This window comes from Eschrichtius robustus, chromosome 6, assembly GCF_028021215.1.
Source record: "Eschrichtius robustus isolate mEscRob2 chromosome 6, mEscRob2.pri, whole genome shotgun sequence".
NCBI lineage: Eukaryota > Metazoa > Chordata > Mammalia > Artiodactyla > Eschrichtiidae > Eschrichtius > Eschrichtius robustus.
This window is the reverse complement of record NC_090829.1, coordinates 134,993,973-135,012,113: the sequence shown is the minus strand read 5'-3', so window position 1 is coordinate 135,012,113 and position 18,141 is coordinate 134,993,973. Positions and strand designations below refer to the sequence as shown.

The window sequence follows — 18,141 nt, the reverse complement described above, 5'->3', positions numbered from 1 at the left end:
AGGTCAGGCCTTGACACTTTCCTTGGAGCTCTGCAGACAGTCATTCCTCCTCCAAACTCCCCTCTGTGGCAGGGCTGCAGGGGCTGCCCTGTTCTTCCCCTCAGCAGCCTGTTCTTACTTTGCCCTTGAGCTCTGGCTGATGCCCTGAATGCGGTATAACGGGTGAAGTTTTGGCCCTGCTGGATGCTGACCCTCAAGAGGAAGAAATAATTGAAGATAAAAAAGCTTTCATTTATGGTGGTTCTTATTAGGTGTGAAGCATGGTCACTCCTCTCCACACCACTAGGGAGGAGTTACTATTATTGTGCCCATTTTACAGATGAGGAAACTGAAGCACAGATAGATCTTCCTGAGACCAAGTTAAGACCAAGTCAGACAGAAGCTGGGAAACAAGCGGGCAGCACAGCGGGAGGGGGACCCTGAGTCCGGGGCTGGTGCAGAGTCATGTCCAGTCTGGTTGACGTCGGTGTTCCAGGGTCTGGGTCGGGCAGAGAGTGGGGTGTAAGCTTCAGGGCAGTGGTGCTTTCCAGGAGGCCGCCACTAGACAATATGGGCTGCCGAGAGTGGACCAGCTCCGGGGAAACTGGATGAGAAGGCTCATGCAGCTCCCCCCGCTGCCAGGGAGGACTCAGCGTCAGCCCTTAGTTCCCCAGGTAACCTGGAGCAGGAACAAAGGGTCACCACCCATGGAGAAGGACAGGGACAGATTGAAAGGGGGCCCTTGTGGGCATCACTTTTCTGAGACTCACCAGGTGCCAGATGTATGAACCAACGGCTGACTCTTCCCTGACATCACTTGCTAGTGGGGAGGCTCCCCGATGGTCCTTCCACTCTGGCTCCCCCAGAGGCTGCGGGTGACATTGTGCCAGCAGTGTGGGCCGACAGGGACCAATATGTACCCCCAGGCCCCTCACACTGGATGTCCCAGGTCAGTTTCCGAGATTCTTGAATGAGTGGTTTATTGAAACAGTACTCTCAGGAGAAATACTTGTAAGAAAAGTGCTGTGGTCTGAGTGTTTGTGTCCCTCCGAATTCACACGTTCACATCCTAACTCCCAAAGGTGATGGTGTTAGGAAGTGAGGCCTTTGGGAGGCTTTTAGATCAACAACATCATGAGTGAGATTAGTGCCCTATAAAAGAGAGCTCCCCTTATGCCTTCCATCATGTGAGGACACAGCGGGAAGTCAGCAACCCAGAAGAGGGCCCTCACCCCACCATGCTGGCACCCTGAGCTTGGACGTCCATTTCCATAACTGAGAACAAAAATTCTGTCGTTTATAAGCTACGCTGTGTGTGGTATTTTTGTTATAGCAGCCCACGCAGACTAAGACAAAAATGGTGAGGGGGCAATTCTCTGCAAAAGAGGGCAGCTGTGGGCCGTTCAGTCACCCTCGCAGCAGCTGGGGCAGGTAGCAGGCCTGGTGCAGGGATCTGGGCGGGCACAGCACCACGCACTGCCCATCTGCGGGGTCAGCAGTGGGACTGCTCACAGGGCCTCCCAGGAACTGCTTGGTCCCTGGGTAGGCACTGCTTTTTCGTGAAGCGGCAGCAAATGCCCCAGCATCAACGAAGCAGGAGCGGCCCTGCTAACAAGCTCCGTGAATCCAGAAGGGCTGAATTTTACAGCAGGCGGCTTGCATTTTGAAAGTCAGCATTTGCAGCAAGTACCCGAGGTAGTGACACGTGCAAACCTCCCACCGAGAGCTGGCCTCTTGGCACAGGACTTCCGGAGCCCCACAGCTTGGAAACAGTGGGGTGCCTGTGGCCCAGAGAAACGCAAAGCTTAGAAGCAGCAGCCCATGTGTGCCTCACACTCCCCGGGTGGAACTCCACCTGGGAGCGTCCACCAGCCACTGTGCTCCATCAGCAGCCCTTCGTCCAAATCTGCTTTGGTCCTTTGCCTCCTGGGCGTGGTGCCCAGCCAAACACATTCTCAGCAGGACCTCTCAGGCTCCTTCCATGAGAAGAACGTGGCATTCTTCTCTTGGGCTCAGAAAATGCAAATAAACAACTCGTTGCTTTTGCTCAGGCCAAAGACTGCCCCTCGCTTTGGCCGGCCTGTCTTCCAGCTGCCTCCTCGGGGTTCCTGGGAGGACTGTGCACGTGGGTGGGTGTTGGGGGGAGACGCAGATAAGGGGAGACCCTTCGCGGCATTCAACAAGAGCTTTGAGACTGAGGTCAGTGTGGGCACAGCTCTTCCTCCAACTGGAAAAGTGAAAACCTTCAGCTGGCCTGTTCTCTTTAGCTCCACAAGGTCACCAGAAGGACAGCGGTTATGTTCATGGAGCCAAAGAAGATGCGGCTTGGGGATTAGAACCAGAGACCGTGGCGGAGGCTGTTCTGGGACCTGAGACAGTTTCAAAGTGCTTCTTGCTGAGCTCAGGAAATAAAAGGACAAGGATTCTCTTTGATGAGAACAAAATCCTCATGAAGAAGTTAGACAATGGAGCCATACGTTCATTCTCTGCTATGACCTACAACAGATTTATCTCTAATGACAGACTGAAGGCGAGTCATCTTCGCCCTGTCAACTTCTCCCAATTCCCTACATTATAGATGGAGGACTCGGGGTTCCCGGAGGTGCTGAGGCATTTCAGCTCTGCCCACACGACCCCAGCCTGTCCGTATGGCACCTCTCTGGACCAGTCTCTACTCTCCTACCTTCGCAGGTAAGTGTAAGGGAAGCACACTCTGAAATTGGCAGAAGCGGGGGTGAGAGAGGGGGTTTCACTCTGACTCACCTTCACTCCCCCTTCCCTCTGTTGAATGGAATCCACGAGGTATCTCATCAACTTTATCTGCGGTTGCCATTTTATGTGTAGTTTCGCTGCTGTTAAAAGACCACACGAGGGACTACCCTGGTGGTCCAGTGGTTAAGACTCTGTGCTGCCAATGCAGGGGGCACAGGTTCGATTCCTAGTCAGGGAACTAAGATCCCACATGCTGCGCAGTGTGGCCAAAACGTAAAAAAGAAAAAAAACCCACACATGAATGTTTACAGCAGCACTATTCACAGCAGCCTAAAGTGGAAGCAACCCAGATGTCTACCAATGGATGAATTAATGAACTCAATGTGGCCTATACATATAGTGGAATATTATTCAGCCATAAAAAGGAAGAAAGTACTGATTGATGCTACAACATGGATGACCTTGAGGACATTATGCTACATGAAAGAAGCCAGTGACAAAAGATTACATTTATATGTGTGATTCCCTTTATATGAACTATCCAGAATAAGTGAATGCGTAGAGACAGAAAGCAGAGAGGTAGTTGCCAGGGGCTGGAGGGAAGGGGGAATGGGGGAGTGACTGCTTAATGGGTAGGGGGTTTTATTTTCTGATGTTGAAAATGTTTTGGAACTAGATAGAAGTGGTGGTCCCATGACACTGTGAATGTACTAAAAGCCACTGAATTGTGTGCTTTAAAATGGTTAATCTTACTTCATGTGAATTTCAACTCTGGCATAGACCAAATGTTTGTGTTCCCCCCCAAACTCATAGTAAATCCTAACGCCCACTGTATTTGGAGGTGGGGCCTTTGGGAGGTGATCAGGTCACGAGGGCAGAGCCTCCTTGGATAAGATTAGTGCCCTTATAAAGGAGACCCCAGAGAGCTCCCGGCCTTTCTGCCACGTGGGGACCCAGCAAGATGGCTGGCTATGAGCCAGGAAGCCAGGCTCTCACCAGACCCTGGCCCCTTGATCTTGGACTTCCAGCCTCCAAAACCGTGAGAAATAAATTTCTGTGGTTTATAAGCCACTCAGTCTATGGTGTTCTCGTTATAGCAGAATGAATGAACTAAGACAAACTGAATTTTAAAAAACAAACAAAACTGCAGCCCCCTCCGCCCTCCAGGCAGCTGGGCTAGTTGATGAGAGACAAGCCCCTCCCTCCACACCACCCCCTCCTCTGGATTCCTGAGATGGGCCCTTCGCCCTCAGCATCTGGGGACTGAAAGAGAAATGCCTTCTGTCCTACCTGTCATTCCTGGGGTTCCTGAGGGAACAGCTAGTATTTCCTGATCACCTTACAACTGAGCCAGCTCCAGCACTTTGTACCGTGTGACTTGGCCCCAATACTGTCAGCCTTCAGCTTCCTCATCTACATATGCCTGCTTGCAGGGCTGATGTGATGATGAAGTAAGATAAGGCAGGGAGACCTCATTCGTAGCCAACACCATCATTTTAATGCTCTAAGTCCCCTAGGACAAGAAAGAGAAAAAAATTCTTTTCTTATTCTACTCCACAGCTATAAGCCTCCTGTCCACCAGGGGGGGCCTTCTAAAAGAAACCATCACCAGTTCTCCCACCAGGAATCTGTTTCCTTAACTCCTTTTTCTTTTACTTCTTCACCTGCCCCTCCCCCTAATATGGTAGGACCTATTGTTTTGCAATCATTTGAAAGGTAGCTCTACTTGATCCTTGCCCACAGGCTGCTGGGGAATCTGGTCGACTGTTTTTTACCACTAGAAACTCTGTAGTTTTAATCTAAAAGTCAGGGGTCAGCAAGCTTTTCCTGCAAGGGTAAATGTTTTAGGCATTATAAACCATAGTTTATTTACAAAATCAAGAGGCAGGCCAAATCCGGTCTACTGCCTGTAGGCTACTGGGCAGCCCATGAGCTAAGAATGGCTTTTACATTTTAAAATAATTGATTAAAAAAAGAGAAATATGCGACATACGAAAGTTAATTTCAGATTGCAGTTTCCACAAATAAAGTTTTATTGAAACACAGCCATGTTCATTCATTACCTATTAGCTGTGGCTGCTTTTGAGCTCCAGTGTCAGAGGTGAGTAGTTGTGGCAGACCTATCTGACCTACGATGCCTAAAATACTTATTATCTTTCCCTTAAAAAAAAAAAAAAAAAACTTTGCCAATCCCTTCTCTAAACAAATTATGTTAGTGATCAAAGTCTACCACCAGTGAACATGGAGTGACTGAACTCACGCTTGCCATTGTGAATATTAGTATAATTCTTTTACGGATAGATAGGGATCTTCTGTTCACCCATCTGTAAAACGATAATGACAGCACCATCTCACGAAGTTGTCATGAGCATTAAATGACTTAATACATGAAAAGCAACTAGAACAGTGCCTGGCATTATAAGTGCTCAATAAATGCGAACTCTAGTTCTGTTAGCATATAGACATGAATTTAAATAAATACAGAAAACCAAGGCTTCTTCCCTCCATATTTATTTTGAAATGTGCTGTAAACAGTTTGAAATGTCCCTTTAAGAGCTTTCTGGCTTCCCCAGTATTGGACGACATGACAAATTCTCCTTCATAGAAGGTACGAGTGAAACAGAACTGGAGGGGCATTTTCAACCCTTCCCTCTTCAGAAAGTGTGATCACATCAAGATGCATCTGGTTTTCAGTAGAACTGGCCCATGTTTCTTGGGAGTGAAGTGTCCAAACCACTGTTCATCCATATTTCCTGGATGATTTGCTCCCTGCGCTCAATCCTTTCTGCCAGCTCTGCAGCCTCTATGGAACTGCAGACAGGATATGTAGTCCTACGAAACCCCGACAGTTCCCCTGGAAAATCGGAGTCAGAGGAGTCCTCCTCCCCCTCCTCATCCTGGCTGTCCTCCTCGGCTTTGTCACTTCCTGGCACCAGGTGCTCCCTCGCCAGCTGCAGCTCCCGGAAGTCCTTGGTGCAGGACACTCTGATGACCAAGGCACACAGTGTGAGCACAAGACCGATGCAAACACTGGACACGAACAGCAGGGCAGCTCTTTCAGGGTGGGCTGTAAGGGAAAGAGAACATATCAGGACGTGGAGGAGCTGTCAGTCTTCACCAGGCCAAAGTCCCACAGAAGCAGATATATGCAGTCCTGGACAGCATCTCTGAGACCATCCACACCTAACTGATCATATACCCCCACTAATTAAAAAATAAATAAAAAGGTTTGGAGCATATATAGTCAATATGTGTATGTTTATGAGAGGACACATAGCAAAGGGCCAGAGAAGCTGGGCCCTCCTGAGTTCAAACGCAGATCTGTCATTCACTAGTAGTGTGACTTTTGGCGAATTACATCACCTCTCTGTGCCTCAGTTCCTTCACCTGTAAAATGGAGCCAAAAGCCCCTTTCTGTCAGAGTTAATTCCTGTGAAGCTCTCAGAACACTCAATGACACGTAAAAAATGTTCAATAAACTGTTAGCTATTATTAATAGTAGTAAATTTTGAAAAATTAATTTACATATAAAGTATATATATGAATGTAAGTACTAATATAGTAAATGTTACAAAGCTTAATTTCTTTTAGATTAAAAAATAAATATAAATAAAAGTTCTGGTAGTAAAAGTTCAACCTCCAAATGACTGTACAATAGAAATAGAAATAATGCTAATTTGTACTATGTACCCTGGTCTAAATCTTTACATATGTTTAATCCTTACATTAACCCTGTGTGGAAAGGACTATTACTTTTCAGCTGTGTACCCCTTGAGGTGTGAGCACTCCCATTTTGGGAAGTAATGATCCAGCAACTTCCTCATAATATAGGTCGGGAGTTGACAGATTTTTCTGACCCTTCTGTCAAAAGGTCAGATAGTACCTATTTTAAGTCTTTGTAGGCCATACAGTCTGTGTTGCAACTACTCAACTGTGCTGTTGTAACACGAAAGATGACACAGGTGTGGCTGTGTTCTAATAAAACTTTATTTACAAAATCAGCCCGTGGGCCATACTTTGTGGATCACTGATACAGAGACTCAAGCTGAGGTGTAGCGGAGCCACTGTCTGAGCTCAGCTGGCCTCTTTAGGTGGAGCCAGGACAGAAATCCAGCTCCTAAGCTGCGAGCAGCTTGTGAGATGTGCACTGGCATTTGCTCCTACGTCTCGATGGAACCAGCCTCCTCCAAGGCACATGGCCTCCTCGTTCACTAGACTTGAATATAATGATGACTGTTGTCTTCACTGCCTCGGTCCTTCCCCAGAGGTGCAGACTGGAGGTTCAGAACTTGACAGTTGTTAAGTTTCATGTACAGTCAAGGGATCCAGCCGCTGTGATCTGACGGGAGAGATCTAAGTGGGACACGTTATCTTCTTGAAACATGCAACTTCCCCATTCGGCTTCCTTCACTCGCAGCTCAAGTCACTGGACTCAAATGTCATTTGTTGCCATCGCCCCTACGAGCACCATCTCATCACTCTCTCTAAGACACAGAAGTCTGAATGCAGAACTGATTTTGGCCAGGGGAGGGGCAGTGAGCTGTGTCTGTAGTGCTATTAATAACGATATATTTTTCCTAAGGGTCAAGGTATTTTGAAGATTTGGTCAGATAGAGACACACATCCTTTGTGCCGTGTTCATTTCTGGGAGCTGTGGTAGAACAGCGATTGGGAGATTGGCATTTGGGGCACCGTCATTAAACCGTAAAGCACAAAATGATGCTCAGACCCGAGGCCCTGATCTGATGGGGCAAATCGTTTCTCCTTCTCCCCCTGCACATCAAAGCCTCTGCTGGGAGTGGACTCATCACTCCCAGCTTCACTCTCACCTCCCTTTCCTTTGAATCCTCCTTTCCTCTCCCGGCTGTCTCCGGCCCCCCCCCCCCCCCCCCACTTCCCAAGCCTCCTGGCCACGGTCCTCTCCAGCCCTTCCTGTCCTCATGGACTCGGATACGGGCTTTCTGTGCAGCCACAACTCATCTCCTCCTCCTCCCGGGAAAGCGTAAGCCTTGAGCCCACTGACAGCCACGCCTGTAGCCATCACCTCCTGCAGTGCCTGTAAGGAGCGCTGCCGATGGGCGAATGGAGTCCCATCCACTTGTAACCTTTTCCAGCCATCCCGGTTCAGGACAGGGCCAGCTCCAGGCAGAAAGATCCCACGCTGGTCAAGCTTCTGGGAGACAATGATCACCCACAGCCCCCTTCTCTCCTCACCCACGAGACCATCAGTCCCAGCGGTGGTCTCATGGGTGAATCAGGTACTCAGGCCAGGATCGAGGAGGATTCAAGGTCTGGCTCTGCCCCAGACAGGTGGGTAACTATGGGCTAGTTACTGCCCCCCGCTCCTTTTCCATCTCTACTTCTTTTTAAAGACTCCAGGTGGACAGAATTAAACTCACCATAATCCTCAGGATATGACACATTCTCTTTATCCATCAATATGTGGCCTTCCTTTATGTTTATTTATTTAATGAATTACTTTAAATTCTGTAATCAGCACCCGCGCTGTGAATAAGCCCCCCACGTGGGAGTTAGAGCCTTGACAATAACCATGTCTAACCTGTGGGTTCCCCTCCCCCCAGCCTCCGCCCATCAAGGTAACTACCACCTGAATTCCATGCTCATTACTCCTCCACTTGCCTTTTTACATAGCTTATCGCATCTCTATGTATTCCTAAAAACTTTATGAAAAAGGTATAACGTTACAGTGTTGGGGGTTTGGTGTTTGTTTTTAACTTAACAGTATATTGCTGCATGTTATTCCGCTATCTTGACTACACTGTGGTTTATTCACTCACTCTCCTGCTGATGGGCATCTGGGGGGCTGCCAGGTTTCTGTATGTGGGCCTTGTAGCTGTGACCATTCCTGTAAATGTCCCTGGTGAATACCTGCAAGTGTCTGTCTCGGGTACTGACCTAGGAGGGCAATTGGATGAGTGGTAAGGCATGTGAATTGGGGAAACACTGCCAACGTGGTTTCCAAAGTGGCTGCAATGCATGAGGAATCCTGCAAATCCTCATCTTCTCCAGCACTGAGTATGGACAGGCTTCTAACATTTTTCCAATCATATGAGTATAAAATTGTATCTCACTACGGCTTGACTTGTATTTCCCTGATCTGCAATTATGTATACATCTCTTCAGATACTTACCTAGTCCCTCTTCGCAAAATGCTGTCTCATGTCATGTGCCCACTTTTTAAATGGGGTTGTGTGTGCTTTTCTTCTTACACATAAAATATATCTCTATCTATCTATAGTTTCTATATATTCTTGATATTGATCATTAGACAGTATATACATTGTGAATATCTCTGGGTAAGTGGCTTGTATTTTCCTTTCATTAAGGTGTCTTTTGATCTAGTGAATTTATCTGAAAAACAGGAATGATAACACTTCTCCATCCTCCCCAACCCCAGCTGGTCTCCTCTCTCCTCTCTTGCCCCTCTCGTCCATCTTCCCCACTGTGGCCACTATAATCTTTCTAAAGATGCACATCAGATCACATCACTGCCCTACTTAAAACCTATAAATGGTCCCCCTCCTCCCGTAAGGTAAATATCAAACCCAGACCACTGCCTACGAAGCTTGCTAGGACCTGGTCCATGGAACTGCCCTCCCCAAGTTCAACTCCAAAGACTCATCCCTCTGCTTTCTGCTTTCCCACCCACGGGCCTCTCTCCATCCCTCACAGGGGCCAGACGGCTTCGCACCTTGGTGCTTTTGCACGTGCTGTTCCTTCTGCCTGGAATGTTCTTTCTCCCTTCCTCATCCAGCCCTCCGTGACCCCACCCCCAGTCTGGACCAGGTCTCCCCTGTCATTAGGTCTCATAGCCTCTGGAATGTCACTAAGTTGCTGAGTGTGTTTTGTCCTTCCCCCCCCCGCCCCCCGCCATAGAATGCAAGCTCCGTGAGGAGTGGGACTGAACTGCCTTGTTCTTCACCAAGTCCCCAGTGCCTGGCCCAAAGCAGGGGTGACACAGCTATCTGCTGAGTGCTTGAAGGGAGGGGTCGTGGGTCTACGGCACTAGGCTTGGTGCCCTGTGGGTCAGAGGCTCCATAATGTTAGTTGCCTTTCTTCCTCTCTCCCTCTGCTCCCAGGGAGGGAGGGTCTGGATTCTATTGCCAGGAGCGCTTCTCACTCATCAGACCCTAGGTGCCTCTTGGCTCAGGTGTACCTCCTGCCAAGTGATCACTCTTCAGGTCATGTTTACACCAAGTCTGCTAAGATCCAATAATCAAAGATGGAGAATATGGCAACTCTTGGAAAGCCCATTGTAAGTAAGGCTTCCTAGTCACCTGAACCAACTAGTCTGAAGTCACAGAATCACCAGATCTTAGTTAGATGGAGCCCTGGTGGTGAGCTGGCTCAACTCCTCCTGTCACAGCCATTTAATCCGTCCATAGCCGCTGCTTGGCTGGGACCCCAAGCTCAGCCCAGGGTTCTCTCCAAAGCCCCAGGCTTTAAACTAAGGGGATACCACCTGTTTTCTAAAATCAATTGGACCACTTTAGGCTTTTGTGACCCCTTTTCCTATTATACTGAATGCGTTCTGTTAAAATAAAGGCATTAGTCTCCTTGTCAAACAGAATCTTCACACTGTGTAATTGTTGGTCTTATTCTCATTATAGCCTTAGTTCGTCACAGGCTCAAGTGAATGGCTTTAATTTCATCAGCGGTAGCAAGCCCTCGGGAATCTCACCATGGTGGCTCGTGGCCTTTAAGGCCCCTTGACCCTTAGATCCCTGGTCTGGAGCCAACGCAAGCTCCAGCTCAAACTTATTTGTGTCCAAATAAGACACCGAGAGGCTGGGGCAAGGGTTCCACCCCTTGGGGCCCTGCTACCGTCGGGTGAAAGCACAAAGAGTATTGGGCCTGGTCTGACAGCACTTAGGGACGTGATAATAACTTTCTGTCATGGAACCAAAGATTAGAGGCCGTGGGAACACTTCAGAATCCACACCTATGTGACAAGGCGGCGCTGATTTCCCATCGTCCTCCCTGACAGGGGATCGTGTAACTTCAACTTTGGAATGTGTTATGATACTTCTATTTCAATGGGGGTTTGCCTGATAGCCTGGAGTTTCTTTCATATGAAACAATGATGCCCTCCCAACTCAGGAGAAGCACTGCTTTCTCACCCACGGCCCCAGTTACCCCATGCACCCCACAAGTCCACAGTGAGCGCTTCCAGAGGCCGAAGACACACACAGGCCCAAGCCCAAGGCAGGGGCTGAAATATTGGGCCACTAGGGCACTCAATAAAACACTAACTAGGTGGAATGGAGGACATCAAGTTCTGAGACAGGCTGTCTAAATAAGTCTCCTTCAGAACAATCTGCAGAGGTACAATGGCTGAGCCAGCTAACTGCCTTCTGCAAACCTCCAACACACATGCACACACACACACACACACACACACAGGCACCTTTTTCCATTTCCCTAATATCAAAAATTCTCTATGAGTTTCTTCAGACCCATGATCTAAATTCTAGAATGAATTCAAGGAGTAGGTCTATATTATTGAGAGGAGGGTAAATTCTAACACTCCTAAGAAAATGTCTCACAGATCATTTAAATGGCCCAAAGCAAAATCGTTCATCAGGAACCCTTGGATATCCTTGTGTCCGTTCCACCAGCCTCTGTGTCTCAACATCCCGGGACAGGTCCCTTGATTCTGGGTTCTAGTCTGCTGGTCCTCCATGTGAACTTGGCTGCACTAATGCAGCAAAGCTACCTACAGCCTGATCTGAGGAAACGTCCTTCTGGATTTGCTCAATCTACTGTCTATTTAGCTGATTTTGCCAGAATCTTCCCAGCTCACTCTTGGCGGCTCCTGTTGGGGTCCCTCCTGTAGGAGGGTCTCCTCCCTTTGATGGGTGCCCAGGGACCCCAGTCCAGCCTTCAGATCATATCCCTGCAACAAGGATAAGGATGCCACTGAGAGTTGGCTGGGGCACTGCTTTCTAACGACGATGAGGGTGACGCTCTCACTGTGTGACGCTCGTGTTGAAACAGCTCAGCCTGACATCCTGCCCTTCACTGCAGTGTGCTGGCCTGCCCCGTGAGGAGGACGAGGTGGGCTGGGGACCTCTAGAGTGACCACCCAGAGAGTGACATGCCCAGGAAATGCACCAGCAAGTGCAGATGTCCCTGTTTCCCTAAGACTTCGTGAGCCTCTGTGATTTGACAAATTAACTTCTATAGCAACTTCATTTCACTAACACATGACACCACACATTCAGAGCCTCTTTCTCTTTGACATGAAATTTCAGCTTGGTTGCAGCTTGCTGAGTTGAACGTGCTTAAACATCCCTCTATAAAACCAAATAACAACCCACCAAGTCCTTATATGCCTTAAAAATTGAATACCTACGAACAGCAAATACAGGGTGATGATTAGGTACAGGATAGCTCATGACACCAGAGGAGGACTCTTCATATGGTCATTTATTAACTACTTACTGTGCATCTACTCTGTGCCAGCTCTGTCCCAGGCAGTAGGATATGACAATGACTAAGGTGACAAACATCTGTACTTGAAATAGTTAATGTCTAGTGGAGAGATGGGTGTTTAACAAATAAATCTCTCCAACAACTTCTGGGAGTGATGAGTGTGTAAAAGGTTAGACAGGGATGGAGGCAATCTAATTTAGAACACTCGAGGTCATGAGTCATGTCCATCCTTCAAAATTCTGAAAGGCATACGTCTCTCTTGGAGAAGCTGGAGGGCAGGTTTTATATCTGCTGAGTCTGAATCCTGCCCTGTCGCCAGCCACTTGGTGTCCTCAGGCACCTGGCTCAACTCCTCTGAGCCTCGGCTTCCCTGTGTGCAGAATAGGGGATAAGAGTCCCTCTCTCAAGGTCACTACTATGGACTGTATTGTGTCCCCCCCAGATTCATGTGTTGAATGAATGTGACTACATTTGGAGACAGAACCTATAAGGAGGTAATTACAGTTCAATGGGGTCATACGGGTGGGGCCCTGATCCAACAGGATTAGTGTCCTTATAAGGAGAGACACCAAGGGGGACCTAAAATATGACATAAATGAACATATCTACGAAACAGCAACAGACTCATAGGCATAGAGAACAGACTTTTAGTTGCCAAGGGTGAGGGAGGGTGGGGGAGGGATGGACTGGGAGTTTGGGGTTAGCAGATGCAAACTATTAGATATAGAATGGATAAACAACAAGGTCCTACTGTATAGCACAGGGAACTATATTCAGTAGCCTGTGATAAACCATAATGGAAAAGAATATGAAAAAGAATGTATATATATGTAGAACTAAATCACTTTGCTGTACAGCAGAAATTAACACAACATTGTAAATCAACTATACTTCAATTAAAAAAAAAAGAGAGACACCTAGAGCTCTCTCTCTCTCTCTCTCTCTCTTTCCCTCCCTGCTGTGTGAAGACATAGGGGGAAGGCAGTTGTTTACAAGCCGTGAAGAGAGCCCTCACCAGAAACCAAGCCTGCCAGCCCCTTGATCGTGGCCTTCCAGCCTGGAAGAAAATACAGTTCTGTTGTTTAAGCCACCAGGCCCGTGGTATCTTGTTATGGTTGCCTGAGCTGACCAAGACAGTTGTTGAGAGGAACTGACAGGGTCCAGAATGGTCGCATCACATAAGCAGCCTCCTAGTTGCTCCTCTGTGTGAAGGATTTTCATGATGTCTTTCCTCCAAGGGGCTCTCCGGGGACTTTGAAAATATGTGATATTTTCAACAATAAAAATCCTTACATTTCTTAACTTTGACAATTGTCCGGAACAGCAAGAAACAGAAATGGGAGGGTGGCTAGAAAAGAGAAGATCCTCAACAACCACACAACCACCACACAGGGAGGATATTGGTAAGAAGGTCCCAAGACTGTTCTATCTCCTGTGTTGAGATGTTTCCTTAAGCCTTTATTTTCTTCTGAGGAAGGCTTACTCCAAACAGCCCCAGCTCTGGCAGGTCTTGAGTAAGTAATGCCGTAATGCATTGTATTACCATGTATTTTACAAAAGTCTTCAGAGGTTTTGGCTCTCTGAACAGAGTCAGGCAGGCATTGTCGAAAGTTGCAGAGTTGACATTCCAAAATACGGTCTCTCCAGAGGTGAGCAGCGAGGCTGGTGAGGAAAGGTAGCATGCACCATGAGCAATTTGGGCTCTGCTAATTAAGGAGGGCTGAGTCTGATTGATCCTTAAGGGTAAGATTATCAAGGGAAACCTTGGAACCGTGAGAAGTAACGCTGTCACTCAGAAAGGGGCTCTCCTTTCACAGAGCATGACCTGTTTTGTTCACTAAGTCATCTTTCAGCCCAATTTTCTTCCAGCCAAGGGTGGAATTCAATAATCCTATGCCCTTCCCAAATTTTAGAGCTGGAAAATGCATTCCTCAGCTTCCTACTTTGCAAAGCGGAAAATTCCCATGGAGCCCAACTGCTACATAGTGTGACTTTAGCCTTTGCTACTTCCCTATGTGGTTCTCTTGTTGGTTGCCAGTGGCAACCATACCTAAATTCAGGCCTCTGTGTTTCTGGACTGTAGAAGATTGCAGTTGCCGTGTCAAAGTCCTTTTTCTTTAGCCATCCAAGTATTGTAATTAAACAGAGCATTTGTGAGTAAGAATACAGTAAATCCATTATTAATTCACTGACCTACCTCGAAGGTAAGCAAATGCTGCCAGGGAGTGGCTGACAATAATTCCATCTTTCCTCAGAACTCTTGGTTTCCTCGGGTCAAAGTTTATACCTGTTTCGTAAAAAATGCAAGACCGATTAATCACAACTGTTCACAGTATGCGTTTTTTCCTAATCCAGGACTGCCATAATAAATAAAAAGTCATAGAGATCCAATAAGTGGGCCTCTGACAAAATTGGGGAAGACTAAGCCAGGAAGAGCATTTAGTAAGCAGTCTCTGAAAATATTAAGTGATAAAAGGGATTCAGAAATTCTAAAATGTGTTGGTTCCAACTTCACTCATCTACTCTACTGCAGAAGGGAACACATTTATTTTCCCATTTTAAAGGCAATGGCATACATCATGCCTCTGGGAGATTTAATAATGTCCCACTTAACCACAGAGCTGCTGTCTGCTCTGTTGACCACAGATAAGAAGGCCTGGAATTATGGAGGTAGGTTGTGTTGGGCTACTTTTTTGGAAATGAAGCAAAATACAGGGCGGATCTGGCTTCGGACGCCTGGTTAAGTTGCTGTGATGGAGCTTAGGGAGCCCCTGATGGGGTAGCCTAAGGGCCCTGGGGACCCCTGGGAATGTCAGACATGGCTCTCAGGCCTCCACTCCAGGGGGACCAGGATATTCATGGGATCTGGGTGGGAGCCCTGTTAGAAAGAGCAGAGGGGCTGGGAGAGGCTGGGAGAAGCAGAGCCTGGTGGAGAGCTGGAGGGCTGGAACTAGAAGAACATAGGATACTAACAATAGTTATCTCTAAGCTTTGAGACTAAGGGTGAGTTCTATTTCTTGGTGCTTTCCTGTGTGCTGCATAACAAGCACACTTTAGTTTTATTCTTGGGGGGAAAAACTTCATAAATGTAATTAAAGTAACACAAGACCAATTCTCAACCTGCAAAGTGCAATATCTTATATAGATTGTCTTGGGGGGGGCCTCTGTAATTTCTATCAAGAGCCCCAAGGGTCTGAACTCCATTCTAGATTTGATAAGAAAACCAAAACGTTCATCCCCTTATTTACAAAAGTCCAGTGAAAACCTCAGGAAGAAGGGCACATGTGGATGGAGGCACGCAGGTCCAGCCTGGGTATGGCCCACCCAGGTTCCCTATGGCAGAGGTCCCCACCCCCCGGGCCACAGACTGGTATCAGTCTGTGGCCTGTTAGGAACTGGACTGCACAGCAGGTGGTGAGCGGAGGTGAGCAAGTGAAGTTTCGTCTGTATTTACAGCCGCTCCCCATCGCTTGCATTACCGCCTGAGCTCTGCCTGCTGTCAGTATTATGGTGAGTTGTATACTTATTGTATTATATATTACAATGTAATAATAATAGAAATAAAGTGCACAATAAATGCAATGCGCTTGAATCATCCTGAAACCATCCCCGCCCCCCCCCCAACCAAGCCCCGGTCTGTGGAAAAATTGTCTTCCATGAAATTGGTCCCAGGTGCCAAAAAAAGGTTGGGGACCGCTGCCCTATGTGATCCTCTTTCCAACAAGCTCATCGGATAATCCAGGAACCCCAGATTTATTTCTGAGCAGATCTTTTTTCAAGGTGATTTTTCTTTTAGGAAATAAGAGAGGGAATGGAAGGGGGATTTATCCTACTTATAATTTAAAACACAAAATGTTGGCCACCATTTGCAACCATCTGCCACAGCACTGCCATTCTCAGAGCTGGCAGCTCACACACCTTCCATCCTAACCGGTATGCACCCACCTGCGGTCACATGGGGCTGTTCACCTTTACTTAAAGAGAAATGCTGGTAGTAAGCCATAAACCTTACCATAGTCACCGTCTTTCTGTTTCACAGAAGGTTTTAGATTAGCAACGGCTGGATCGATCGCTGTGAGTATATTCTTGGGAACTAAAAACCAAAAAGAAATATTTTAAACACTTTGTACACATAATACAACTTTAAAATGCAATGTAGATAAGACAAAAAAAGATCAATTTTCAAATCAGTACATAAATCACTCTGCTTGTCCAATACACTCACATACATACACCAACGGTACCCATGTGATCATCAAATGTCCCAGAAAGGTTAAACTTCAGGCCTATCTTGCAGTATTTAAAAAAAACAACATGGAGAACAAATAAACAAGATATGGCATATCTATCCAATAGAATGATATTTAGCAATAACAGGGAATGAAGTACAATCATCTTTCGGTATCCTTGGGGGATTGGTTCCAGGACCCACCTTGGATACCAAAATCCACAGACACTCAAGTCCCTTATATACACGGCATATGATTTGCATGTAACCTATGCACATCCTCCAGTGTACTTTCAGTCATCTCTAGATTCCTTACAATACCTAATACACTGTAAATGCTATATAAATAGTTGTAAATACAATGTAAATGCTATGTAAATAGTTGTCAGTGTGCAGGAAATTCAAGTTGTGCTTTTTGGAACATTCTGGAATTTTTTTTCCGAGTATTTTCAGTCTGTGGTTGGTTGAATCCACAGATGTGCAACCCACAGATACAGAGGACCGACTGCACTGACACCTGCTACGACACGGATGAACCTCAAAAACATTATGCTCAGTGAAAGAAGCCAGACACAGAAGACCACATATGGTATGATTCCATTCATAGGAAATCTCCAGAAAAAGGTAAATTTATAGAGACAGAAAGTAAATTCGTGGCTGCTGAGGACAGGGGTGGGGATGGGGACTGACCACAAATGGGCGTGAGAGAACTTCGGGGATCTTGGAAATGTTTTAAAATCGGAGTGTGGTGAAGGCTGCACAGCTCTGTCAATCTACCAGAAATCACTGGATTGTTTTTACTTAAAACGGGTGAATTTTAAGGTATGTAAATCACACCTCAATAACGCTGTTCACTCTGAACATCAACTTCCCTGAGATACAGTGAAACAAAATGAATGGAACCAACTCCAAACCCATCACTGACCTCTCCCAGCTGCGATTCCACTTTTTGTTCACCCTCTCTAACTCACTGCTTCCTTAATAAGCCTGCAGAGAATTCGAAGTCTCTGTGCTAGAATGCAGCTCTCAGTATTATAAGAAAGGATGACAGAAAGATGAAGACAGAGGGCAGTGAAATAGACTCCTTTGGAAGATGGTTAAAGATTCTTCCAAACTGACCCTAAGAATAAACCATCCGGATCTCAAGACCCTCCAGGCAAAGCGGACAAGATGGTAGCAGGAGCCGAGCAGGGGGGCAAAGCAAGAATTCTGAAGACCCAGCACACTGCAGCCAGCTGGGAGAAGGGAGAGGAAACCAAATGTTTTTGCTGCAGAAAACTATTTTTGTTTGTTCTTCGGCTCAGCTGGTATCTGGGAGAAGTGGCAACAGGAAATAGAAGTGAAGCCAATACAAACCGGGCAAGTTGAACTGCACTGATTTTTTGGAAAAGAGCTGGTAAGCCATCTTCAGCAGCAAGAAAACCTCATTTCCTTTCTCAAAGTGCTTAACAAAAGTCTTTTGGGGATGTCCCAGGATCAACAACCAGAGGACGTTCCTAAATTGTGAATTTTCCACGTGCAGGAGGCCCTGGCGCCTTTGTGACCATCAGCAGCGAGGGTCACTTTCCAGGGCGGCACAGTGATGGTGACAGAGGCGGTGGAAGCTGTCCACCCCTCCCCCCCAGGAATGCCCCTTGGCCGACCAAGGGGCAGGCACACTGCTGATCCTGGGATGCCGGCAGTGCCCCAGACAGCTGGGCTGTGCTGCCCCAGGTGCTTTCTGATGAACAACCTCTCCATCACTTCTGCGCCCTGATTCCTCGGCA

At 47.0% G+C, this 18,141-nt stretch overlaps 1 protein-coding gene across 5 annotated transcripts in view; it reads right to left on the bottom strand.

The window, feature by feature from the left end:
- Nucleotides 1–5,186: 5,186 nt before the first annotated feature.
- Nucleotides 5,187–18,141, bottom strand: part of EVA1C (eva-1 homolog C) — an 83,690-nt gene continuing 70,735 nt past the window's right edge. For 2 of the 5 annotated variants that reach the window (XM_068546971.1, XM_068546973.1), the window contains exons 6-8: nucleotides 16,160–16,240; nucleotides 14,345–14,434; nucleotides 5,187–5,758 (exon numbers count right to left, since the gene is read on the bottom strand). In XM_068546971.1, coding sequence (XP_068403072.1) covers nucleotides 5,382–5,758; nucleotides 14,345–14,434; nucleotides 16,160–16,240 — 548 coding nt within the window. In that variant the 3' untranslated portion in view covers nucleotides 5,187–5,381. Of the gene's footprint in view, nucleotides 5,759–11,836; nucleotides 13,810–14,340; nucleotides 14,435–16,159; nucleotides 16,241–18,141 lie in introns of those variants that run through there. The other 3 variants (XR_011074338.1, XM_068546972.1, XM_068546974.1) reach the window with 3 other exon arrangements.